At 43.1% G+C, this 25766-nt stretch overlaps 1 protein-coding gene across 12 annotated transcripts in view; it reads right to left on the bottom strand.

Annotated features, from left to right (window-relative positions):
* Positions 1-5938: 5938 nt before the first annotated feature.
* Positions 5939-25766, bottom strand: part of TMCC3 (transmembrane and coiled-coil domain family 3) — a 346055-nt gene continuing 326227 nt past the window's right edge. For 9 of the 12 annotated variants that reach the window (XM_077111616.1, XM_077111626.1, XM_077111622.1 and 6 more), the window contains 3 exons: positions 15052-15968; positions 12302-12437; positions 5939-7998 (listed from right to left, as the gene is read on the bottom strand). In XM_077111616.1, the coding sequence (XP_076967731.1) occupies positions 7720-7998; positions 12302-12437; positions 15052-15968 (1332 nt within the window). In that variant the 3' untranslated portion in view covers positions 5939-7719. The other 3 variants (XM_077111624.1, XM_077111621.1, XM_077111627.1) reach the window with 3 other exon arrangements.

Raw genomic sequence — 25766 nt, forward strand, 5'->3', positions numbered from 1 at the left:
TCCTTTAAGAAACGTGGTGGCCAAGGGGAAGTGAGTCGAGGAGTGAGTTGAGGAAAGGTGGGCTGCGGCTAGCTAGCAGCAGTGTGGACATTTGCGGGGGCTGAAATGAACTGGAGGTGAACAGGCATTGATGGCTCAGGAAGGGATGACGCAGGAGCAATTTCTCAGAAGAGCCGGGGCAGGGGGCAGGGGCTCAGGTGGACAGGGAGAGAGGAGCGGGGAAGGATGAGGCCTCTGTGGAGTGAGAGCTTTGGGGGAAGGAGCACCCAGGGAGGGCGGAGGCTGGCCTGGGCGCAGGGGTGGCAAGCAGCTGAGCTGCCCCAGGTTGGTGACCTGGCAGGGTGCAGGGGCCACCCATAAGCATCCCCCTCGGGGCTAGAGGGAGCAGACAGGGCTGGCTTCCCCTCGGCTTCCCACGGAGGGGGTTACTCACTGCTGACTCAGAGCCAGGTGCTCATTTGCATGTTATTCATTTCAAGCCCAAACCGGCAGACCTTCCAGGAGCATCTCATCCTCTTTCCAAACAGAACCAGCCCAGATCTCCCCAGGGCCCCTGCTATTGCGCTAAGTCTCCCTGGCTGAGAGCTCTTCCCCCTTTGGAGGGCTCTGCTCAGCCAGGCCTAGGCGTGCTCAGCAAGTTCGTTTCCTTTGTGAGAAGAGAGGTGAGGTTAGTTTTGGGTTAAGATGTTCAGGGCATGGCCCTTACCTCTGCTGAGTGTTACACCTCCGTTCACTGTGTCCTCCTACCAGGCTGCGGTCTCCATCATGATGCTGTTCGGTGTCCTTGTACCTGGAACAGTGCCTGGCACAGAGCAGGCGCTCAGTAAGGCCCTGCGTGAGCACTTGGTTGCGGGTAAACCTTTCAGCCCTGAGCAGCCAGCAGTTTAGGAAAGAGAGACTCGGAGAGGTCAAATGCTGTTCCCTAGGCTAATCAGATTGCGGGTGAGGGGAACCCCCATGGTTTCAGACTGGGCTTCCAGACAAGTTGCATAATAGCCTAGAAACCATGAGTTTTGAAAAGGTGATTGTGCTTGTGAAACTGATTCATGGTAACTCAATTCTAACAAGAAAAAGCAAATTTATTCATTGAAAGGCATATGTAGGTATATGGATCCTTTATACATTTATATATATATATCCTTTATATCCTTTATATATATATATATATACCTACATATACCTATATATAGTACCTAACTGCCAGTACAGACCAATGCATAACTTGGCTTGCTTTCTACTACTCAGCAGCTTATTTTTAAGTAGAACAGGAATAAAAAATAAAATGGGGTAGTGGGGTATCTAATTCCCAGTGCCTGGGGCAGGGTAGAACACCCAACAACAAAGCAGCTGTTCACGTGGCAGAGGATGGCTTCTGTTAACTGCTGTAGTCAAGTTAAAGGCCTGGCAGGGAGAAATTCTGGCTGGGTTAGCAAGGAGAGAAACTGCATAGGTAGCCACCACAGATGGTGGCAGATGTCATGCAGCACAGAGTAAAAGCCACCAGGGACTTCACAGGCTCAGAGCTGAGCGAAAAAGCTGATAAATACTCATCCAAGCCAACTGCCAATTATATACCCCAAGAACCTTGGGAAGCCAGGAGGGTGTCAAAATTTCTTTTAATTAATAGCTTTCCATTTCTTTTCGTTTGCAAATCTACTCTTGGAGGATCCGGGATGTCGGCGTCAGGACTCTCCGCCTTTCCCATGGCACAGCAAGCAGTGCAAGGGTGTAGATGTACCAAGTGCAGTCACGCATTGATGGCTCCAGATCTAGAATAACAGGGACCCTTTCTAGGGTTCCAGGGGAGAGTTATCTACCTTGCAGGTGCTTGGGAGCCTCCAAGTGACAAAACCAATCACTCAAGTCTTTCTATTACAGTGTAGGGTGGTGGCACTACTGTATGCTTCAGAGCCCAACAAGCTTGGGGACGAATAAATACCTACTCACCACTCTGAACCTCAGTTTCCTTATCTGTTACACAAGGATAATACTGTCTGTCTTATTAGGTTATTGGGTGAAAATAATTGATAATGCACTCAAAGCACTTGGCACAGCACCTGGTAAACAGTAAAGGCTCAAAGAATGTTAGCTGTCATCTCACACCTATGAATGCCCAGAAATACACTGTTTGGTATCACCATGGCCCTTGTGTGTCCTAGAAATTTCTACATCTCACGGTCATAACTATTAAAAGTAACTCTGTACGTGGGTCTCTAGATCACCTGCAATCTTGTGACGGCAAATTAAGAAAAAGGTGTTAGGACAGGCTATTAAGATGTTGTAACATTGTGACCACAGATATTCTCAGGTGTCCAAGATAATTTTTTCTTTTATATTAGGGGGTCCATGAATTGCTCAAAACTGAAAAGCAATATTCCATTGCAATATCTTCATTATTAGCTAGTCTCCAACTAATCACTTTCTCTCCATCTTTTTTTTTCGGGTAAATACAAACTCAGTGTTTTCCCCAAAGCAACACTTGGGAATACGCTGAGCTGGGCACACTTCTCATGCCATCTTTCCCATCTTCTGTATTTGCATCTCCAGAACATCAGATGACAAAGGGTGTGCAGAATTAACAGTTGTGTCCTGCAAGATTTCCAAAGATTCACATACGCTCTGTGTTCCAGGGCAGGGAATTGGAGAATTTTTCTATCATCCAAGCATTCTACTTATTTTGGTTGCACAGGCTGAGTGCTGACAACCAATGGAGAAAACTGCTCAGGACCTCCAGTTGGCTGGAAACAGGATTAAAAAGGCACAGTCATGAAAAGGCAAAGAAGGAGCCCTGAATCCTTTCTTCACTAGCTGTGACGCTGGAAGAAGAGCTCGTGTGCTGAGATTGTTTCCTCCAGATAATGGGGGCGGTGGTGCCTCCTTCAGGAGACTGGTTCAGATGAGCTTGTTTATGGAACAAAGTGCTCCAGGCAAACAAGAGAACCCCCCTTAAAGGCTGCCTGCACCCAAGGGGCCTGCTGCCTCACTCTTCTGCCACCTGGGCATGCATCACCAGGTCGCCATGCGCTCCCCTGTCATCTCCTCCCTGCTCCAGCCCTTGCTGGCTTCTCCTTTTTTCTCAGCATCCCACCCCCCCTTGCCTTCCACAATGCTGGGGGACATTTCTGGGCATTCCAAGTCCTGGCTTCAAATAAGAGCCCCCCCCCTTACACACACACACACACACACACACACACAGCCTAAGGATGGGCTAAGCATCACACTGCCAATTTCCTATGGAAAAGAAGACTTGAAATTAGTTTAAAAGTTCACCCTCCTGCACCACCACCACCACCACCACACACACACACACACACACACACACACACATGCTACTGAGAGGGGCTCTGACAAACATGACAAACTCTTTATTTAACACCAAAGCTAACATTAAGTGTTTGTCTAAAAAATGCACAGCACCTGCTTTGAATTCATTGCTGACACCACATAGGGTGAAGCTTTACAGAGAATTTATGCCTCTAGGCTGACACAACACTACACAGTATTCTACAAAATGGAAATCCTGCAACAGGCCTCACAGAGGCCACAATAAACATTTCCAGTTTCTAGTTCCAGAGCTGCTAACGGCTACCTAAACGTATTAAACACAGAGCATGGCTTGCGGAAGCAGTTTTCTTAGGGCAAACACAGCAGACACGATTTAATAAATTAAAATTGTATCACATAAATCATTCCTGAAACAATCAAGGTACATTACTTTCCAGCTTCTTAGAACAGAGGGAATTGTAGTGACTTCAGAAAAATGTACGTTCTGTTCTCACATTTTATGGGCTACCAAGCTCTTGTTAACTGCAACATTTTTTCTAGCTTCTTTTTTCTCAGTCTTTTTTTTTTTTTTTTTACATGGGCAGGCACCGGGACTCGAACCTGGGTCCTCTGGCATGGCAGGCAAGCATTCTTGCCACTGAGCCACCGTGGCCTACCCTTTTTCTAGCTTCTTAATTGCTTTTGATGTAAATAGGCCAATTTCATTCTTTTCAAAATGATTTATCCTTTTAGATCAACTCCATCCTTAGTGCATGTGCTAAATTTCTACTTGAAAGACCTCTTTCCAGATAGCGTTGAATTTTCAATGCTACTTCTTCCTACTACTAGCCCATTCACCCAAATTATAGAAATATGCAAAATAGGTTGTTGAATCACAAATATTCAAAGTAATAAGTATGTTTAAATGTTTTCCAAACCAACTGTATTAGAATTCAATACAAAATGTCCACTAGATGCAAAATAATAATTTAGTATAATAAATCCAGCAGTATCTAAACCCAACCAAAAGGACAAAAGTGAATTAGTTGCCAAAGGGAAGCTAGTTTTAGTCACTGCTACTCAACTCCTAATTAAACCTGATATGCTAGAGAAATGGCAGGACAATAAACACACACCACGGGGACAATATTTAAGTGAAAACACGGTGACAAAGCAGGAGAAGGACCAAAAATCACACAAATGCTCTTTGACAGAGAGGGATACTGAGGGTTGAAATGAAGGATGGTGCTGGTTTCAGTCTATCAATAGATTATAATGATCCTGTAGGTAAAAACTTTAAAGTTCCATGCTAGAAACTTGAGACTAATCCTGCCTTCACTGTTAAAAAGTCAGCAGCGGTGTGCTTTAGTTACTGCTTTTGTTGTGGGTCCAATTTCTAGGTTGTTGTTGTAGGGGGGGAATGTATTGTTCTGACTTAATCATACTCAAAATATTAGCTGAAAAAAATGATTCAGTACTCATGGGAGAGTATTTTTAGGTTTTTGCTTTGTCCTCAGCAAGCCATCATTTTCCTAGTGGCCATGAAAATCATACGTAATGAAAAACCCAGTGCTACAAGAGAATGCTGAGCATCTTTAATCATTTCACACTGTTAGAGCGCCCAGGTCCTTACCCATCCAAACACTGGCTTCATCTTCAGGAATGCACAGATGTTTAGTACAAGTGAAGCGGTGGGAAAAAGGATTAGTTGACTTACATGTAAAATTAAATATCCAGTTTCAAGATATGTCATAACTATATCACTATTTTTAATTGTGTATTTACAAAACTTTTATTTTATCTGTTACACAGCAAAGAGATAAGTTGTGGGAGGGTTTATTCCTTAAGAAAAGTGTAAGACATCTTGGAATATATCATTTTATTAAAAAGTATCACGAATTTTCAATAAGACTCTAAAATAAATATGCCATGTCGGTTGAACAGATTCAAGTGAAACATTGTTGAGATCTAATGAGAGTCACTGGAAATATAATTTTTTTAAAAGTGATTCAGGGTTAGGTGGAATGATTTAGACCCTATAAAAATTCAGGATATAGCCAGTTTCTACCAGAATCTGTTAACAGGTCCATGCTGGGTGGGTAAAGTATGCTGCTTTCCATTTCTTCTCTAGTTCTCTAATCCGGGCGAAGACTCGACCACAGGTCTGAGAAGTGTCAACAGAAACAAACCTGGAGGTTGTGATGGGGTGGAAGGCAGTGGCATGAGGAGGGGGCCCAAGTCTTGGATCCTTACAGAGCCCTTAACCTCAAGGGCTAGGAATCTCACTCTAAACTAGCAGCAGTTGTACTCAACCCATCCCAGACACGTCTCAAGTGTTCTTCAGAAAGATTCAGTTATTGAAAGGAGTCCACCCAGGTTTTGGCTTGATTCAAGGGTGTGAATTAACCCAGGCCTTAGCTCACATGGAAGGGATGACTGACAAAGGGGACATGGCCATTAATAAATAAAAACAAAAGGAAGAAGGCACACCATTCTCTTTCCCTCCCTTCCCTAGACCAGGAAGCCTTATCTGTCCCCTGGTGTGATGGATCACGGTGCAGGGACAGCCACCTTGGGGGATCAGGAGGATGTCCTGATGATGGAGGGACACGCAGAGATGGGGTGGGACTAGTAATTCCCTCTACCATGAATCAAAATACTTTATAACCAAAGGTTTGACAGAAATGATGTTTATTATTTAAAAAATACTGAATCTGGAATTAGTGGTGACAGTTGCACATGTTTGTAAATATACTAAAAACCACTGAATTGTACACTTTTTTAAAACATAAGTCGTATGAATCTGAAACACTAAATTTGCACTAAAGGCTAAACTATTCCATTCTCTCAAACTGTATCACACTATGTCACATTTTTTTCCCAGAGATTTCCCTAAGAACAGCTGTTTGCAAAATATTGCACTTAATTTAAGCTCAGGAGATTGATGTCTTTTGGAATAAAATGTATACTAACATGCTTCCTTACTCCTTCAGAGAATGGATGGGGCAGTGAGAAGAGGGGCCGAACAAAATGGTTTCAATTAAAGCCTTCTAGGTCTTCTCTTTTTGTTATGTATACAGAGAAATATTTAAAGCAAAATATCCTCTGGGCTGGAAACAGTGAATGGCATTCCCTAAACAGGCCAAAGGTGTTGTTTTTTGAATGTTTTTATCTCAGGGGAAATGGGGCCATCCTATTCCTTAGAAGTTATTTTCAGTAAGATCACGAGAGACAGATGGCAGTCTTGGCTCAGACACTAGACTACATTTATTTTATTCCTGCTGGTCTGTCACATCCCTAAGGGGACCTTCTCCATCTCCATCCACCTGAACGGTGCACACACTAATCACGCCACCATCCAATTACACCAGATGTCATGTTTCCCTCACATTTCCAGTGTTGATTTCCTCAGTGCACTTCAGCCGTACAAGCTATGATTTTGTTGTCTTTGTTAAAGGGGGAAAAAATAACAAAACCCTGCAAAAGGAGCATCATTTGTTTTCATTTGTCAGAGCAAGCTTTGCAATCCCTCACAGACCCGTGAATAAAGTGAATCACTAAGTGAATCATATCCTCAAGAGGGGTTTATCACAATTCAGATTTGCCAAAACACAAACCTCTGGAGCATTGCTTTCAGGACCCCAAATCAATGTTAAAGCCACAGTTTCATGATATTTGGAAGCATCTCTGCATGCTTTGGAGGCAGGGTGTTCACCAGCCAGTTAGGATAAAACCAGGTGTGCCGTTCCCTGGGTACAAGAAGGGGAAAGCTCCATTCAGAAATCCGTGCAGCAGACTGCCCAGGTTAGACTTCTGTTGGATAAACAGGAGTGCTTTGAGATTTCCATGTTACAGCGTCCCCTACAATCAATTGCTTTGGACACCGGAACATAACAGAACCTCCAGTCAGCTGTGGACAGACAGGAGGGATTACATGGGGATTTCCTGTACTTTAAGAGGTCACAGGTATTCAGTACCATCACCTCCTGTGCTTCTTCATTTCCCCAAGTGATGCCACGTCCTTGCTGTGTACAGGACTCAGGCAAAATGCAACCACTAGCAACCGTGAAGCCAAATTCTGATAGAGATTTAAAAGAGAGAGAGCGATTAAAACCCTTTTCTTCTGGGTCACTAATTATGCCAACGGCTCAATACAGGGAGGTTTACCATGCCGGGCTAGTCAGTGGGCAGGAAATCTGATCTGATTAAGGCAGAGTGGGGAGACTTCTGAAACAGATCCACACTGACAGGGGATGACAGGGGCTGAACCAGCCACGCTAATGAGTTACAGTGGAGTTATTTGTACCACACAGGTCTGGTCTTTCTGATCATCTTCAGGCAGCGCAATTGTTCATTTAAAAAAGTGGTAGTATGCCCAAAGTTTTCTTTAAAATAGAAATCTGAAAGGCCCTGAAGACAGGAGCCAGTGGCTTCATCTCGGTAGGACTGTCCTTTCTATGGCACACAGAATGGGTCCCAGTGTTTACAGAATATGGCCAGGAGAGTCACAGCGAAGAAGGTGCCAAGAATGTGGAAGCGGCTTCGCATCATGGGCGAGATGAACTTGGCGATGGTGGACACGCACACCAGAATCACCGTCACGAAGGCTAGGACCACGTTGATGCACCTTCCCAGGAGGACTTTGGCGTTCACAGAGTCCGTCTGCAGAGCCTGCTGCTCCTGCTGATGGAGCTCCAGCTTAGAAATGCGGGTCTGGCAGGATTCCAGAGCTTCCTGCGGGCAAGAGGGACAGTGGAAGATCATCATCTGTTGACGTCACAGGGGGATGAGAGCATGTTCAGGTGTGCACAGAAGCCTGCGCGCTCGGCACGCCAAAGGCTCAGGCACTTCAAATACCAAACTGATGATGACGATGATGATGGTAGACAAAGTGGTAACACCAGAACTGCAGGGTCTAGTTTACTGTATTATTCACGGATAGACTGTGGATGTGGATACAACCGTACGGCAAATACATAAATCATACAGATGAAGAATTATGGTGACGTGTTTTGATTCCACCTACACTTGAAACACAGGGACCCAAAATATCGGCACCTGTGGGTGCCCATGAGGGACAAGCCCAAGGGCTGGGTCCCGTCCTGTGACAGCTGACTACTCTACCTTCAGCCACGGGGTGGGTGGAATCTTCAATTGCAAGTCCTTCCAATGCTCAGAGTGCATGTGTATCCATTTATAGACTGGTGGAGAATAGAGGGAAGGGGAGGGGACTGACCAAGTTGGGGGATTTCACTGTCACCTGCTCTTTGAGCGATGACCTTCCTAAACTACACACTCTCCCTAGATCCCGCTCACACAGAGGACTCAATCCCAAGGCACGGACAACCGGCAGCATCCCTCCGCCCAGCCTACTCGTCCTAGACAGACTCATACACCCACACGCCTCCTTGGCATCTCCATCTGAGCCTCTTAAAAGCACCCCAAATTCAACATGTCCAAATGTGAAGTCATATATCGAAACTCCTTCCCACCCCCACAATCCATCCTTTTCCCCCCTGTGTTCCTTTTCTCAGAAAACAGCACCATGATCTACCCCATTCCTCAAAGCAGACGTCTTGGGAGGTGCGCCCTGAGACGCTCGTCTGACGCACCCCCCAGCCCTGCCGATGAGCGCAGGGTCCTCCTCTCTCCTACCCTGGTCACCACCCCAATCTAAGACACCAGAATTTTTTGCCTGCGATAACCTTAAACTAGATTCTCCAAACACCCTTTTGTTTCTTGAGTCCGTTGTCTATAATGCAGCCCAAGGGGTCTTTTGACAATGTATATCTGTGTCACTTCTTTCCTGAAAACCTCCTCACAGTGGCCCTGAAGCCTTGCATGGCTCAGGCCCAGCCACTCTCTCCAGCTTCCCTGAATGCCAGCACCAGCCCACACCCCCTCTCCACACGCACACAGGCTCTGCCCAGGCTAGCTTTCCCAGTTCTCAATGGGTACACCTATCCACCTCAGGGCTTTTCAGACTTTGAAACAGTCACTTCCCCACCCCCTCTCCTTTCACCTGTAGACTCCTGAGCATCCTTCAGGTCTCACCTGGATGACCACTTCCTGGGGGAAGCCTGCCTAGACCCATCCGACTAGGTCACGCCTTCCTCAAGCCCCTGCAGCCCCAGGGCTGCATGAGGCTTAGGAACCTAGCGCTGGGAGGGTCACACAACACTCCTGTCCAACTCACATGTGTTGAATATTGAAGAGATTGGGTGCCAGTAACAGGATATGAGGCTTGAGAATGAAAATCCCTAAGCCTCTTGGGAGAAAGGACCTAACCAGAGGCAATGCAACGTGCCCCTTTAAGTTCTCATGTCTATTGTCTTGTTGTTCACTTACCAACAGAGATTTGCTCAACTGAAATGCAGTCCTCTTTACAGGTTTTAAACAAGCACAATGGCTCCCACATTAATTTGTTTTTCCTCTGCTGAATATACTTTATAGGTCAAAGAAAAGGTTTTTCTGTTACTATAGTAACTTTCATTACCACCAAAAATGGTAAACTGTCCTCAGATCCTCACATTCTAAAAAAAGCTCACTTTTTCAGGTTCATTATAAACTTAAACTTACTACAATAACAGACATGTGCCCTAGAAGTAATGCTTTCTTTTCAACTACTTGGGCCAAAGGTTTCTTCTACCTTAGGTATTGCACGGAAAAGGTGACAGAACAAGGCAAAAAGATCCACATTTTTAGGCAAATCCATTAATTTACTATTAGGTGGAGGAATGAGATACACAAATGGACTGATTTTTGAACTGCCATCAAATTTTTTTTTATCAAAAGTAAAATCCAAGAAAATTAAGCCCTGAATTGCAAGGAATTTTAGTCACAGCCCCAAGACATATTCAGCCCCACAAACTTTAGTACTCTTCCTGTCCGGTATTCCGGTATTTAACATACCGGGTATGTAGGAAGAGGAAAGTAGTACCTTTAAATACTTTTAATTGGGCAGTCAGGGTTAAAAAACAAATAGACAAAAACCTCTAATTCCTTGCAACTACAACAAAACTCCTGCTTCTCTGTTGCCAATAGCTACCTTCATCCACTAGGTATATCCTAGTGGATCTTGGTATATCCTACCCATAAGAACAAAAACAAACAAACAAGAAATAAAGATGAAGTTGGGCAGACCCAAGTCCTAAAGCTCTGAGGACCACAACCATTCACCAATATCCTAAAAAGAACAGCCAACATTTATTGACTGCTTATGTGCCAAGCAAAGATTTAAGTACTTTACATGTATTACCCCGCTGAATCCTCCTGACAATCTTTTAAGGCAGAGCTTGCTGATATTTCCATTTTATAGATGGGCACACTGAGGCACAGGGAGCTAACCTGTCCAAGGTCACACAGAGTGAGCGGAAGAGCCAGGATTCCAACCATCACGACAAGAAAGCCGCTCTAGAAACTCCCACCCACGCCGTCTTTGCACTTCTAAGTTTGAGATGAAACCAGAAAATGGTGAAATGAACTTACCTGAATTCTGTTAGGTTGCTCTTGTATAGTATCTCCCTTTATTTGACCCCTACCCCCGGTAAAATATTTGTTTCTTAAAAAGGGGGTAACAACAGTAACCTAAACTATCTTCCAAATAAGAGACAACCAACTGTGAGCCATACATTCAGACACGGCCCCGGGACAGCCCAGACATGTCTAAAATAGAATGACCTAATAAACCGTCATACCAGTCCTGACAACACAACATTTAAACGGGTTCATGTTTTCAAACCAGTCAGTGGTGAAGCTAAGTCTCCTGACCCACAGCAGGGCCAGGAATCCTCCAAGGGTCTTCTGCTCCAAAGGAAGGTCAGTGGTCTCCAGAGACAAACATGTCCCGTCAGCTCTGATGCTTTGGTTCCCCAGAATTGTCCAAGTAGACATCTGGGATTAGCACAGGCTCAGTCCTAGACACAGAGTGGAATAAAACAGGGGCAGTTGGGACTCTAGCTCACAGATCACAGGAGAAATTTCTATCTTTACGTTTCAATTTTCTGGCTCGTACAGTGGGGCGAACTGCTGACAGCCTTCACAGAGCTGGAGAAAATAACCGCTGCCTACAAAGGAGATTTGTGACTACGAAGCTGAGCACTCTATGAAGAACAGGGAGATTAAGAAGTCCAAGGCTGCTTCTCTACAGTGCTAGTAACACACTGGGAAACGCAGGCATGTGCCTTCGTCTACACTGCTCAGCCGCCTGGATCCTACTCACCCCTTTGCCACCTTCTTTAGGATATTCAAGCACATTCATTATCGAAGGACTTTTTGTGAGAACTTGATCAAGTCACCTAAGCTCTCTGTATGTCAGTCTCCATGCCTGAGAAATAGGGGATAATAGGAACTACCTCATATGCTGCTGTGAAGAGCAGATGGGGGGAATACATGTAAAGTGCTTCTTTAGTACTTGGCAGGTAGAATGCACTTAAAGGCTTGACATTCTTACAATATGAAAGCTATTGCTTTATAATAATAATAGACTCAATACCTCCTCAGGGCCTCACAATTAGTAAATGACAGACACGGGACTGGAATTGGAATTTTTGCCACTAAATGGCGGAACCCCCAGCACTACCAAGCTTGCATCTCTGAATTTCTGCATCTTTCAGAGCCTGCGCGATGTAATATGGCACAGCTTCATGTTGCCTTGAGCTGTCTGGCAGCTGAACTACTACTTCTGACTCCCCAACTAGGCAGTCAACTTCTTGAAGACAGGGTTTGTCTGATACTCTTAATTTTTTTTAATTTTAGTGGTGGTAGGGAGGGCAATATACTAGTAATGGGCTTGGGCAAGATAATAAGCATTTGTTAACTGATTTGGACAGAAAGTACATCGAGAATATAGTGTCTTTAGATAACATCACATGAGCTAATGAGGTAAACAAGGTGGAAAAGAAATGTTTGTGCAGAGAAAACATTTGTACCATGTGCCAGGACTCCTTTAGGGGTTAGGGCTAATTCACATATTTGTTGAATGGATTAAAGCCAGGGAAGACCTGGCGTGGGAATCTGATCAGAGGAGGAACAGCACCTGGACATCCCGTGCCCGTTCGCAGGCCTGGTAGGCCACCTTCTCCTCGATGCTGGCCAACTCCTGTTTCAGGTTGGCCGTCTCATGCTGATGCAGATCTGTCAGGTCATGGAGCTGGTCTTCCAGTCTTTCGTACCTTTTCAAAGACAGGAGGCAATTCTGAGAAAAGCATTTCAAAGGTCTCCTAACAGCCCTCTAGAATTACAGCCTTTTTATTTGACTGCTGCCGTGTCCTTGGGCTTGTTTTCGTTCCCTGGCAGTGCTTTTTCCCCAAAGGTCTAGCTGTGGGAAAAACTTTTGGATTATCCTGAGTACAAGCTCTGTAAAGGACTGGTCCCACACTTAACTCTCTGTCCCCATCTCTGAGGTTTCATGCAAATCAAATCTGGCTTTTCTGTCCACATCCAACTAGCACCCTATCTGACTGTGGTGAAGACAGGACAATGTCATCAGCTGACCGTTCACCAGGCCAGCCAGAAGACAGGGCTGTATGCAGTCAAGGACCCACTGGCATTCACAGTGGCATCTTCCGTTCTGCCCAGGGGTCTCCTGCACAAGACAGTGCATGAGGAACGAACCAATTTTTAGTATCAACTTCTATTCTGGCATCAATGTTACTATTTTCCAATACTGAATAAATGTTTTAGCTCTTTCTATTCTGGCATCAATGTTACTATTTTCCAATACTGAATAAATGTTTTAGCTCTTGGAATTCAAGTTCCAATAAAAAATTAAGTTTGCTATAAATTATAGATGGCTTATCCAGTAGCATTTCGAAAAGTTTATTGTTCGCCAAAGTTTACAATTCCATCTCCTCCCAACCCCCATTCAGAGAAGAGAGATTTGTCTTATATTTGAAATCTTATAATGTCTATTTTGAAACAGGAAACACTGTTTGGGGAAGATGCATTAGCCTGGAATGGTTTTGATCAGTGCTAGTTTTAGCTGCTTATATGAGTCATCTGATAGAATCATTAAAAAAAAAGGAATCAAAATAATTCAATATAGATTCATGATTATTCTTAGCTATGAGCTCACAGGCACTAAATGGTGGCAGAGGTATAAAAAATCTTCTAGGGCGGGCCGCGGTGGCTCAGCGGGCAAAGTGCTTGCCTGCTATGCCGGAGGACCTCGGTTCGATTCCCGGCCCCAGCCCATGTAACAAAAACAAAAAAAAACAAAATACAATAAAACAAGAAAATGTTTAAAGATGTTTCCCTTTCTTCCTTCCTTCCTTCCTTCTATCCTTCCTTCCTTCTCTCTGTCTAAAAAAAAAAAAAAAAAAAATCTTCTAAAGGTCTCTTAAGTAAGCAGTATTGTGAATAGCTATATCTTTGAGATCACAAATATAACTCCAGGAGATAAATGAAAACAAAAATTGCCCTAAATTTACATAATTGGGTATTTGTGACTTGGGATAAAATTTGCATCTAAAAAGTGCTTGTATCCCAAACTATTCAAATGGTGTTAAAGGCAATACACCATGGAAAAACTATGACTCAAAAAAATAGATCTTGGCGGGCCGCGGTGGCTCAGCGGGCAAAGTGCTTGCCTGCTATGCCGGAGGACCTCGGTTCGATTCCCGGCCCCAGCCCATGTAACAAAAACGGAGAAACAGAATACAATAAAACAAGAAAATGTTTAAAAATGTTTCCCTTTCTTCCTTCCTTCCTTCCTTCTATCCTTCCTTCCTTCTCTCTGTCTTTCCTTTAAAAAAAAAAAAAAATAGATCTTATATGACAAAGATACCAAACTCAAAGATGTACATGGAAAGTTTAAAAAATAGTTTCATAAAAAATAAGTTGGAAAAAAGCTACATTTTTAAATTAATACATACAAAAAATCCTAGATCAGATACAAAGTGGTGTGCAAGCTGAATTTAAAAATTAAACATTACAACACGTAACAGGAATTTCACTACATTATTTATATTCTTAGAAGCTAATTTATTCATTTTGACCAAAACACTTTGGGGGTTCTTTTTATTTATTTATTTATTTATTTTGGCACGGGCAGGCTCTGGGAATCGGACAGGGGTCTCCAGCATGGCAGGCAAGAATTCTGCCACTGAACCACCATTGCTTACCTAGGGGGTTCTTTTTATTGGGAAAATGGGATGGGGGGAGAATCACGTCATCTTTAGGTACATGTCCTTTTAAAAAATAAGCTATAAACACATAAAAATCAGCCTGCAAAATAACCAACTTTTAAATTAGCTAACACAACCCACAAGATTTGAAAGCATACTTTAAAAAATTAAGATTACTTTTGAGACCACTTCAATGAAAGGTGAAAAACTTAATGAGTAAAATAGCCCACAAAAAAGTACTAAAGATTTTAAGGTTGATGTACCAAATTAAATCTACCTTACTGAACAATGAACCAATCTTTTACTGGTAGCTATTATGGAGGGGAATGAAACACGCATCTCTGAATGACTGTCATGAGTCTTTATAGCAGAATTCTACTGAATAAGGACCTTGAGATGCCTATGGGTCGCAGACTATGTACGTGGTGCTATTTTAAAGATTCACATATACACTGTCTCTTTAAACAGCTGGCTACAAGTCACAAACTATAAAACCTACAGTCACGAAATACGGAAAGAATCACTGGTCCCTAAATGCCTTTTGATCCATGTCCATACTCAGGGAAAACACAACCACTAGCACATCGCTTTCATATCGACAATCTCTCTGCAGTCTGCAACTCATGCTTCTAAGAGAATTCTGTAGGATGGGTCAAAATACCTGTATCTCTCCTCTTGCAGGGTCTGAGAAATAAAGCCATATTCCCTCTTGAACTGCACCTTCAGCGCCTCGATGTCCTCGGCCAGCTGACCCTGGGTGTCCTTGATTTCCCTCAGCGCCTCCAGGACCATGCCCAGCTTCCCCTGGCCGTCCAGCGGGCCGGGCCCAGCGGCCGCAAAGGACTGGTTCCCGTTGCTGTCGGCGGAGCCCGACGTGCCGCTCGAGCACTCGTCGTCGCTGCCGTACTTGGGCTTGTTCACGAGGGTGGCGCTGCCTCCGTACGCCCTGGCGCTCGCCTCCGGCCGAAACTCCTCCAAGGAGTTTTTTAAGTGAGCGATGTTGTCGGCGCTGCCAAACTTATTCCGGATCAAGTTGGCAAACTCTCTGGACTTACTGAAAACAAACACAGGCGGAGTGAGGGAGACCCCTGGCATGCCCGATTTACTGCTCTCCATGCTGTGGGGAGCGGTCCGAGATTTCGCCTGGGCATCCTTCAGGGAATGCTGTATGTCCTTCAGGTTGTCCTTGGAAATCTCCTTCGCGCTTCTGGAGGCCCCGTTTTGTTCGATCTCCCTGAGCTTTCTGTGGTACTGTTCGAGCTTCTTCTGCAGCTGGGCGATGCAATGAGCCGACTTCTGATTCTTTTTCTCAAAGACCTGTTTGATGCGTCCAGCCTGCTGCTTGTCCGCGCTGCTGACCAGCTTCAGGTATTCCGCGACATTGCCGTCGCGGGACGTTTGCTCGATCTTTATCTGCTCCGTCACCTTTAAGATCTTCTGTTTAAGGCTGTCGGCGCTGAGCCTGACTTTGTGGAAGTCCAGCACGCCATCTGGCACGTCGAAGTTGAGGTTAGTGTCCGAGCCCCCCCGGCGTATGTTCAGGGGCAGACTCAGGGTATTCATGTCATGTCGCTCCACCTGAAAGAGGGAGGAGAGAAGCTCTAACCATCTGAAACAAAAAATACTAACTCAGACAGAATCTGTGTACACATAACAGACCTACTTGAAGCCCCAGATTTGCACACCGCAAGCAGTCACGGAATTAAACCCCCTGCTATCCTTGCAGGGCAAATACAGGTCAACTCCCTGCATCCACGTATACTGGCTGAGTCAGCTTCCCCAGGGTACCGATTTTCTATCTGATTAGACGGGAAATGCTGGTTGGTCACCGGGGTAGGAGACGCATAAAGAAACAAGGTATCCTGTGAGTCTGGGCTTCCCAAAATGTCTAGGTAACAGGGATGCCTGCCATACCCCTTCATTGAACACCATCATGGGAGATGCGGCCGATTCAGGACACAGTCATTTAACAGGAGAACAAAAAAAGAACAGAAAGTGAAGTTCCAGTGGAGTCATTCATTAACACAAGAAAATTATTTTCTTAAAGGAGTCATTAAACAGATGTAACAGAATAATACAGTGTAAGGTGAATTTTAATAATTAAGTAATATAACAAGAATCTTCAGAAATGGAAATAACCTCTAAATGTCCTCAAACGACCACCACAGTGACTTAAAAAAATTAGTGCTAATGCTAAGCCCGTGTGAAGTAGCTTTCTCACCTTCGGAAATGAATCACAAAGTGGCACTGAATGTCCTGGCAAGGCTGGTGCCTCAAGGGAAAGGCTGTGCTATGTGTGCCAGGCACTGCGGGTGCTTCCCACAGCTGTCTTGCTGGATCCTTGCTACCACACCAAGCAAACAACGTGCTAAATCCATTTAACACATAGAAACCGAGGCTTAAAGAGCCAGGCCTTGAATCCAAGTTATCCCAATTTGGGCCCTTCTCTCCCCAAAAGTTTACTCTACCATTAGTTTTCTGAGAGGATTAAAAGAGGTTTTTGTAGGATCTGAATAATATCCCCAAGCAAAGATTTAAGAATGTAAACTGAAGGGTCTCATTGTCAAGCTAACAACCCTTTAGTAAGAATAAGGCCTTGATACAGAATCTCAGTAGAAACTGAATGGGAGACAAGACGACACTCAGCCACAGACTTTTTTTTCCTTTTCTTTTTTCTTTTTTTTAGGGACGAGGAGGCTGACCTAGCAAAAAACTAGTAAGGGATTAATTTAAGAGACTTCACACCCACTGACTGACCCCGATTTGAATGTGGGCTGTTTCCAACAATGAGGATCACCTTTCTGCCACGTGAAAAACCTTACTCAATGCTTTATCCCAGAGACGGGGTCAACAGCACAGAGGGACACAGTCCCAGGCCGACGGGTCTCCCTCCTTCACAACTTAGAAACACTAATATTAAAACATTATCATCATTTTTGGCCCCTCTCTTTCCACATACAGTTTTGCCATGAATAAGAGACGGTGGTTGTTTCATCTGGCAGAAAAGCACCACAGAGGCAAGGCTGAAAGGAAATAAATGCCAAATCACTATAAGACTAGAAAAGAGGATGTACGAGAAAAGGAGAAAGGAACTGTGACTTCACCTGGTCCCGAGGAAAGGATGCATGCAGGGAGTAAAGAAGGTACACAGTAATCACATTCGAGTCCAGTGGAATGACCCCGGGAAGCTCAAGGGAGCTGTGCATCTGTGGCTCAGAGTGGACCCAAACAGAAATGGGTTCAAATTATAGCAACAAAAAAAATGTACAAAACCTAGAAAATGTTTATTCTGTCACTCTGGGCAGACAGGGTGATAAATGTAAGTGTGCTCACTGTGGCTGGAAATTTTAAATCACTGGAGATATCAGAGCTGATCACGTTAGTCTACATCTCAGCAACTTACCTTGGTTCCCTAATGCCTCCCAAATTAAATAAAACAACCCAGTCACTGTAAGGCCCGTTTACCTTTGAGGCCTCACCTTGCACTTGAAGGATACATTCATTTTAAGTGAAAGCAACCCAAAGTTCTCAGAATGCATGTGAATTTTCTATGGATTTTCTCATACAAATAGTATCTATAATACCTTTGCCCACCCACCTCTACTTCATAAAACCTGTACATTTTTAAAGATCTATTTCAAATGATACTACCCCCATGAAGTTTCCCCAACTTAGCAGAGAGCTGCTTTCCCTTTCTGTGACCCTCCATGGCACTACTTTACTCCTCTGAGCACACTCATCTATGTACTTTAGCCCCCCCCCCCCCAGGCTCTTGGGGGAGAGCTGGTGCCATATTTTTCCCGGTACCCAGTCTGTAAGGCCAGCACTGTCCCTTATTCCCAGGAAGCTCCTGCCAATAAAAGCCCATTGTATTAAAGTAACATAAATTCTTTATTCCAGGAGAGTCTATTCTTAAACCACTCAAGACAAATTTTAATAGAACAAAGAATGACCTTGGAGGATCTACACACAGACCTGGTGAGTCTACGGGGATGTTTTCTTAATGTCGAGATGATAAAGTCTGCATTATTTCACACTGAATCAACCCAACAGAGATTTTCTGAGTATCGATGTGCCACACGACAAACATGAATACGGACTTTTAAACTTACACCAAATTACAATTTCCACATTCAATGAGAATAAAACTCAACGAATTTTCACAAACTGAACAGGCTATGTAACCACCACAGTTAAAGACAGAGAACAGAAGCCCTCTTCATGCCCCTCCAATCACAACCACATTACTGCCCCTTCCCCCAAGGGTTCCCATGATCCTGAGTTCTAACAGGTCCTATTAGTTTTGCCTGTTATAGGAATGCGATCCTCTTTTTTCTTTTTCTCAACGTAGTTTGTGAGATTCATAAGAACTAGTTCCTGCCCTCCTGGGCCTCACACATAGCACCAGATAATCTAAAAACCACTTGACATTCTCTTTGAAGACATCCATCACAACATTTGAAGATACAAAGATTTCCACACCTTACCTTACCTTACCAAACTCAGCGACAAGTAATCACCTGTTGTTGTTCCTTTAATTTTCAACCCCACCACCGCGGGCCATCCACCTCTGCGGTCTGGATGTGTGTTTCCTTACAGACTGCTGGTACAGGAGAGCCTTGTAAACCCGAGAGTTTACACACAGAAGGCTGGCTAACTTCTGGCCCACTTCAAAGTTATAACAATGCTTGGCAAGTCCCCTACAGTCTGCGTGGGGGGAAGCAACACCACTTAAAGCTCAAAGCAATCAATCTCGCTACTCGTCAGCAAATCTCAGTTAAAAATGAAAAAAAAAAATGTGCTTAATGGGTACCGGATTTCTGTTTGGGGTGATGAAAAAGTTTGGGAGCTAGTTAGTGGTAACAGTACACGACACTGTGAACGATTATAATGCCACTGAATAGTACTTTAAAATGATTAATATAGCCAATTTTATTTTATGTGTGTTTTACCACAATTTAAAAAAAAATCCACAGATTCCTAGAGACTATCTTGAAATTGATGAGGGCATCAAGTTGGAACTACTATTGGGCTGCACCTTTGGCTTTTTATAACCATATCACTGCCTGGATAATCCAGAGCCAGCTTTCCAATCATCAGTACTATATGACTATAAATTCTCTGAACACAATCTGAAATTATGTTTAGGTGTTAGGAAGAAATCTGAGAGTAATCCTCATTCCTTCACGGAGGTACACTATATAATGCAGCTTCATTTAAGGGTTTAAGCCTGGGGAGGACAGGAAAGGTTCACAGATCACCTCTAGTCAACATGCACATGGAATGTGGATAGGGTAATGCATTCCCCCAGGTTGGGCATGGATATTTACTAGCTACGTGTTTTTGAGTAGACTGAGTTGAATCTGTGTGCTTCAATTTCCTAATCTATAAAATGAGGAGATGAACCAAATGATTCCTAAGTATATAATTCCATGAAATGTAAGCCAGTAAAGACGGTATCATGTTAATAGTCAAAACTGTGGGCTGCGGAGGCATACTGCTTTGGTGTCCTTCTGGGCACCACTCTTATGAGCTAAGTGACCTTGGACTGATGAATGACTTTGCCTATTCATGCCTCAGTTTTCACCTCTGTAAAATGGAGTTAATTCTTCAAAGAGCTGTTGTGACGACTAAATAAGAAAATGCATGCAACGTGCTTAAGGAGTTCCTTGCACATAGTATGAGTTCAATAATTGCTATTGTCGTCATTCTAATTTCATTTAAAAAAATACTTGAACGTAAAACATGAAAGAAAATCAAACTCCAAAGTGTTAACAACAGTTATCTTTGCACTGCAGTGTTAGAGGATTAGTTCTGTTTATTATGCTTCCTCATTTTCCAATTCTTAAAAAAAAAAATGAAGATACATTGCTGTTTTGACAGTAGAGAAGCTGTTTTGAAAAATGACCACCAGCCCTTTTCAGTTCTCCCCGAATCACTTAGCTATCATTACCTTACGTGAAAGGCAGATTTCCAGCATCAGAGTGAAATGCCAACCCTAATAGCATTTCCTTCCAGCAGCAGCCATTTCCACTGTCACCTCAATGTTCTAGAACAAATGCTAAGGAAAAGCCTAAGCCCTGGACAGACGTCAGAAACCGACCCTGAGTCATCTCTGCAATGAACCAAGCCCCCAGCACAACGGCCCAAGTTAGTTTACCTTTCTCACTGGATGCCAGATAACGCAGATACTACCAGCAGCCTCAGGACACGCTGTTCAGGCTCAGTAAAAGGGCTGCCTCCTCTGACACTTTTTGTTTACCCTCTAAAGCTCCAGAGGGAAATGAGCAAAAAGGGAAGGCTAACCAACCCAGAGGGATACCACCCCGCCCAACAGAACTGGAAAGGGGAATGGGGGTGCACACGTATTCCTGGAGAAAGACCCCGAGGCAGGAGCCTGCTGAGGCTCCGGAAGGCACAGAGTGGTCAGATTGTGCAAGGGTACAGAGAGGTCAGGACAAGGGAACACATAATGACCACTTGCTTAATCTCCAAGGTCCAATACAATGAACTTTTGCTTAAAGTAAAGCTGCCTGAGCTCAGACTTACAAGGAAAGTCCAGGGCCTTCAAACTGGCTGCCATTTCCAAAGCAACAGGCATTTCATAAGTACATGTGATGCAGATTTACAGGCCCACAGGGGAGCTGCATGCTCAGAACTCAAAGGCTCTCATTGGTCTCCATGGCCCAGGTATCCAATTGTTTGAGCTGACATTCTTTACTGTCACTCATTTTAGCTGAAATCTAATTTCAGGTCTAGAGTCAAGACTGTTCCTATGTGGTGCCAGATTGGGTTGGGTTTTGCTGTGGTAACAATGTCAAAATTTCAGCGGCTTGAAAAAAAAAAGGTCTATTTCTTGCTCCTACTAAGAAGAGTCTGGACAAGTCTGCAGGGCTGGCTGAGAGGGGACTGTCCAGTGGGCAGCCAGGGCAGCACAGGAGCCTGGCGAGCCGTCCACTAGCTCACGATGTCTGCCTGAAGAGACACCGCGGCGTCTCCTGCTGACGGCGCACTGGCCACATTTCAAAGGGGTCAGGGAAGTACAATCCTGCCATACGCCACGAAGAAAAGCATCACAGCACGTCATGTTAGTGAGCGTTCCTAACGGTCCCCTCATATGCCCCCATGCCACCTGCAGAAGAAACACCACTGACATTCACTGGACATGCTGTGAGTCAGCTAGTTGGGGATGACACCTCATTTAATCCTTAAAAACACCCTGAAGTACAGCCTACCATTATTACCATCTTACAAATAAGAAAACTAAGCACAGAGAAGTTAGACAAGTCGCCTGTGGGTACACAGAGTAGAGCTGGGATCGAAATCTGGGCTGGCTGTCTCCAGAGCCCACCTCCCCTGACTACAATGTCTGAGAACTATGAGTGGGGCACTGCCATCAAGATTTCTTAACGTGTTCATGTATTCGTTATACCAATCTTATTTTAAGAGAAAACACAGGCTTATAAAGAAGAGACAGATATGTTGCTTGTGGTCCATGGATAACCCATAGCGTGGCTGGGGTTCAACTCACTTCTCTGAAGTGTTCAAGACTTGGCAAGCCACGTACCAGGAGAACTGCTCGGAAACATCCCTAACATGTCATCCAGACTTGTGTGGACACTATGGGTTTTGTTCTTTCAGAAAATCCTCCCCTAGGCTGCACAACTGCCATGTATGGAACTGCCTACCTGAGGCTGGCCCTGGCATTGCTTCCTGGAGCCACACCAACCTTAGGCTTGATGCAGTCTGCAAAATCCATTTTTCCCATCTATGTTCTAAAATATAAACAGTGATTTAAGCAAATTAATTCTATGAGGATAAAGAGCTTAGTGCTTTTTTTTTTTTATCAGAACCAGGCATTCACAATCAGTAAGAGAAGGAAGAGAACGAGATAGAAGCAGAAGGTACACAAATCGGAATAGTAAAGTCACACAGAGGGCTATGGAGAAGTAAGCCACATCTCAGAGCCTAATGAGGAAGGGATGCATGTGGAAAAAGGCACCACCCGATAAGCCATCTGTTTGCCTGGGGGGAAGAAGAGGCACCTTCTGCTCAGCATGGCCCTAAAGGAAGTATCTTAGTATGGCCCACTAAAAAAATGGGTAATTTCTATCTTTCTTTTATGAGGAGTAAATTCAATGCTCCTAACATCTTCCCTCTTGCTATTCTGTGGTCACTGAACATGCACTTGCAAACTGGGTAGTGAACGTGGAACCCAGGCATGCTAACAAACCACAGGGCTCGAGCATCAGACACTTGTGGTTTTTGCTGATTGAGATGACCTCTACTGGAAAAATAACTCGGAAGGCTTGATGCGTAGCTGTCCTCTGTTTATAAGACATATTAATATATTCATGTGGACATCTGTATAGAGGATTCAATTCCTTGAACAAGAAAAACCACATTTCTTCCCATTACATGGTAGCCATGACAAATTTTAAACATCTTCACGTGGTATGCAAAACAATATTTTATTAGCAAAATATGTATTCTAGTGTGTTTAGACAAAGAACACTTCCTTTCATAGTAAAGGTCTGACAATAGTACACTCTGAACTTTAAATACGAACAGGAACTGAGTCACTAGTTTTACTGTTGAGGTTTTATTTTTTTCCTTTCTTCTCGTCTTGACATCACTGGCAAAATAAAGTCTGTAACATCAAAAGTTCTATTTCCTGATTGCAGGTAAAGTAAAATCTCACTACTCTGGAACTAAGGATCATTTGGAAAAAGGGCTGGAATGCAGGGTACATTTGACAGTCCAAGCCTTTCTCCCTAGACACTGCAAATTAACAGTATCAAGATTAGGCAAACGTACTGGGTTCTCAAAAACAAATTCTCCAAGCATCCTCAAGCACTTACAAACAGTTGTATAATACAATTATAAATAATTAGTATAATTATAAATAATTATCTTCTCATTAAACCTCTACCAGGTAACAATTATAACCTACACTGATTTCCATGCACTAGAAAATACATATTTCTTCAAAATAGCTTAGGACACTCACTTTCCCTATTTTTTTTTTTTTTTTTTTTACATGAGCAGGCACCGGGAATCGAACCCAGGTCTCCAGCATGGCAGGTGAGAACTCTGCCACTGAACCACTGCAGCCGGCCCAAAACACTCACTTTTAATTCAAACTAATCTCTTACAAAATTAGCCTGATCTGGGAAAGATGTACTACATATTAAATATACATGATAATTAAATTAAAGGGAAAAGGGGGCCAGATTAATAAAGATTCTGCCCTGAAGGATAGAAGGAGAAGTCTATGGTAATGGAAATCAACCAACCTTTACTGGGCTCCCATTGCAGGTAAAGGACAGTCACTGTCCCTTTTCCCCATAGCATTTATTCATCTCTTTCCTTATCCCCAAACACACAGGCTCTCTACAGAGGGACAGGTGCTTCACTCAGTGTCTGAATGTGTGCTAAAAGGCAGCACCCACGCAGCTCCAACCTGAAGGCAGATCCTTAAGGGGTTTTTAGGGCCCTTTTAGGATACACCATGACTAAAGTAAGACAGATCACACAATGAGGGTCAGAAAGGAAGGCTCTTGAGCAAACGCTGGAGATGAGGTACATTAAACTGCAATAGAAGTTAGACTTCAAGAACTGAGAGTTCACTTGGCCTAGCCCCCAGATATTTTTTTAAGTAGTGAAGTTGTGGATTTACAAAAAAATCACATATAAAGTACAGAGTTCCCACCCACCTAGGACCATGCTATTATTAATTCCTTGCATTTGTTACAATCCATGAAAGAACATGCTTATAATTGTACTATCAACTATAGTTCATCGTTTAAAACAGGATTCAATTTGTGTCGCATAGTCCTATGTATTTTTTAAAAAATGTTTAGCCTAGTAGCATATATACAAGTAATAACCACATTCACACATCTAATTCAGTGCTATTAGTCACATTCACAGTGTTGTGCCACCATCAACATCATCCATTACCAAAACTTTTCAATTAACCCAAAAAGAAACTCTGTATAATTGAAGCCTTAACTTCCCATTTCTTACTCCGGCCCCTTGTAACCTATACTCTAGATTCTGACTCTGTGAGTTTGCTTATTCTAATTATTTCATATCAATATGTGAGAACATACAATGTTCGTCCTTTTGTGCCTGATTTATTTCACTCAACATGATGACTTCAAGGTTCATTCATGTTGTCACACGAATCAGAATTCCATTACTTTTTATGGCCGAATAATATTCTACTGTGTACAGACTACATTTTATTTATCTACTCATTGGTTGAGAGACATTTGGATTGCTTCCATCTTTTGGCAATTGTGAATAATACCACCATGAACACTGGGTTGCAAATATCTGTTCAATTCTCTCCTTTCATATCTTTTGAGTATATACCTAGAAATGGAATTTTGTCTATAAAAATATTTTTAAATACTGATATTCAGATATGTCATTTACTTTCCCTTACAATGGACAAAGTATGGACTAAAATGAAAAGTTGCTTGGGTTCGTATTTGAGCTGCTTCTTTTTAAAAATGAAGGTTAGAAATGGGACCACAACAAAATTTAAAAGTTTTGTGCCTCAAAGGATTCTATCATACTGGTATTTTAAATACTGGTATTTTTCCTATACCTGACTTTCGAGGAATTGCCAAACTATCTTCCATAGCAGCTACACCATTTTACATTCCCACCAATAATGAACAAGTGTTCCTATTTCTCCATATCCTCTCCAACATCTGTAATTTTCTCTTTTTTTTTTTTTTTTTTAAGAGTAATGACTCTAGTGGGTGTGAAATGGTATTTCATCATGGTTTGATCTGCATTTCCCTAATAGTTAATGATGCTGAGCATCTTTTCATGTGCTTTGTGGCCACTAGTATATCCTCTTTGGAAAAATGTTTATTCAAGTCTTTTGCCCATAAATGGCTTGTCTTTTTATTATTGAGTTGTAGGATTTCTTTATATGTTCTGGATATTAAACCCTTATTGGATATGTGGTTTCCAAATTTTCTATCACTGAGTAGGTTGTCTTTTCACTTTCATGATAAAATCCTTTGATGCACAAAACTTTTAAATTTTGTTGTGGTCCCATTTCTAACCTTAACTTTTAAAAAGAAGCAGCTCAAATACAAACCCAAGTAACTTTTCATTTTAGTCCATACTTTGTTCATTGTAAGGGAAAGTAAATGACATATCTGAATGTCAGTATTTAAAAATACTTTTATTAAGAAACCTTTATACACATACAGTCCATCCACAGTATATAATCAATGGGCCACAATATCATCACATAGTTGTGTATTCAGCACCATGATGTGTATCACTCCAGAGAATGAAATAAAAAGTAAAAGAAAAAATTCATACATCCTATACCCCTTACCCCTCCCT

Source organism: Tamandua tetradactyla, chromosome 7, assembly GCF_023851605.1.
Source record: "Tamandua tetradactyla isolate mTamTet1 chromosome 7, mTamTet1.pri, whole genome shotgun sequence".
Taxonomy (NCBI): domain Eukaryota; kingdom Metazoa; phylum Chordata; class Mammalia; order Pilosa; family Myrmecophagidae; genus Tamandua; species Tamandua tetradactyla.